At 41.2% G+C, this 1,889-nt stretch overlaps 1 protein-coding gene across 12 annotated transcripts in view; it reads left to right on the plus strand.

Annotated features, from left to right (window-relative positions):
- Nucleotides 1–1,889, plus strand: part of PHACTR1 (phosphatase and actin regulator 1) — a 471,624-nt gene that overhangs the window by 405,156 nt on the left and 64,579 nt on the right. For all 12 annotated transcript variants that reach the window (XM_025206234.1, XM_025206235.1, XM_025206233.1 and 9 more), the window contains one exon: nt 432–640. In XM_025206234.1, the coding sequence (XP_025062019.1) occupies nt 432–640 (209 nt within the window). The remainder of the gene's footprint in view (nt 1–431; nt 641–1,889) is intronic.

Genomic DNA, 1,889 nt, shown 5'->3' on the forward strand with positions numbered 1-1,889 from the left:
TCTCCTCTGCCTGACTTTTATCTTTTCTGTATCTAAATCAGCTACCTTCCTCCTCCACACTGTCTCAGTGCCAGCAGGAGGCTGAAAGACACACTGGAGGCTTAATCATCACAAGGAGCTGGTGGGAAGATTTCCATTATATCTTCAAATTGTGTTTAAATATAGGTCCTTTGCCCCTCAGTCCTGGTTATCTAAAGTTTTAAATCTGAATCATCCTTTAATTCCCCAATGTAATTTCTTCTGTTTATCATATTTTAGTCCATTGGATTTCTTGTTGATAACTAAACTGTTTCTCTCCTTCCTTCTTTTCTCAAAAAATGCCTGCAGTTATACAAAAGCCCTTACACTCCTGACTTCGGAGAAAAACAGCCCTAACTATGCAGTTAATTCTAGTTCCCTCAATTTGTTTTTTTCTTGTTCTTTTCCATTAGCTCTGGTTTACACTCTGGTGACAGTGTCATGAAAACAGGACCTGGCGGCCTTTCAGACATGAGACAAGTGCCAACTGTTGTGATCGAATGTGATGACAATAAAGAAAATGTGCCTCATGAATCTGACTATGAAGATTCTTCCTGCCTTTATACAAGAGAGGAAGAAGAAGAGGAGGAGGATGAAGATGATGACAGTTCATTATTTACAAGTAATGATCATTTTTCTTTCTTTTATTTTTTTTAATTTATTTTCAAACCACAAAAAAAACCAGGTGCTATGGATTTATTGTTGTGGGCCTGGTGTTTAACTCCACTGATCTTTTTTAAAGTAATAGCAGTATAAATCTGACACTTTTGGAAGAACCTGCCTTTCTATATTTATTAAGTAATGTCAGAATATTTACCTATATTTTTAATGGGGGTGTTGTCAAGTAAAGAATTCCCCAAATATGAATTCTTTCAAAGAGCTGGTTTTTTTCAGAAGTACTCAGATTTGTTCTCCCTTTGAAACCAAAAGGCTTTTTTCTGGTGAGTTTAGCAGGATCAGATGTAAACCAACACTGAGCAGTTTTACAAACACAGCCTATAGGATCAGAAGTCGATCAGCGTTGAGCAGTTTCACAAATACGACCTAAAGGCATCGGGACCAAATCCCAGCTCTTACTTAGGTTTAATTTAGCTGTCAGTGGCCACGTCTACACAAGATATTGACTGCGCAGTTGTTACTACTACTTGCTTAAGCAAGTACTAAATGTGCAGTAACCTGCATTACTGCATGGTAGTGCTGACGAACCGCTTTTTTGTCACACTGACTGAGCAGTAGCTTGAAACTACTGTGCAGTAGCATCATGACATGGTTTCTGCCATGTTACACTACTGCGCAGTAGTCTCAGGCTACTGCTCAGTCAGCATCTCATATAGACGCGGCCAGTGGGTGCATCTACACATGCAGTCAATTCTAAGCAATAAACTCTGGAGAAGTTTGAGCCAAAGTAAACTATTCCCAGACACAGTTTCTACTGTGCATCTGGGAGAGCAGTGATTTGAGCTGGGGCAGAAGGTCATCCCCAGGCCCTGCATGGTGATGGCAGGACTCCCTGGGGCATGAGGATGCTGAAAATGCAGAGCCATGTGACTAGGCAGCAGGCAGGAGTCAGGGCCCCTGCTTGCTGGGCTGACTGGGTACAGTTTATGCCCATAGTCAGCATCTACACGTACATTTAACTGCAGTTAATTACTCTGCCAGTACTATCTTATGGCTGCGTAAATTAGTTTACTGTTGCCTAATAAGAGTGTTGCACATGTAGACAATGACGCTTTACTTCTCAGTCAATAGTCTACTTCACAGTTAAGCGCATGTGTAAATGCAGCCGGTTAGGGCCAGAGTATATCCGATAAGTGTCATGCACATTGCCTCTCTATGCAAGTGGAATCAGCCACCTTCATATTTCTTGCAGG

Source organism: Alligator sinensis, unplaced genomic scaffold, assembly GCF_000455745.1.
Source record: "Alligator sinensis unplaced genomic scaffold, ASM45574v1 scaffold253_1, whole genome shotgun sequence".
In the NCBI taxonomy this organism is placed as follows: Eukaryota; Metazoa; Chordata; order Crocodylia; family Alligatoridae; genus Alligator; species Alligator sinensis.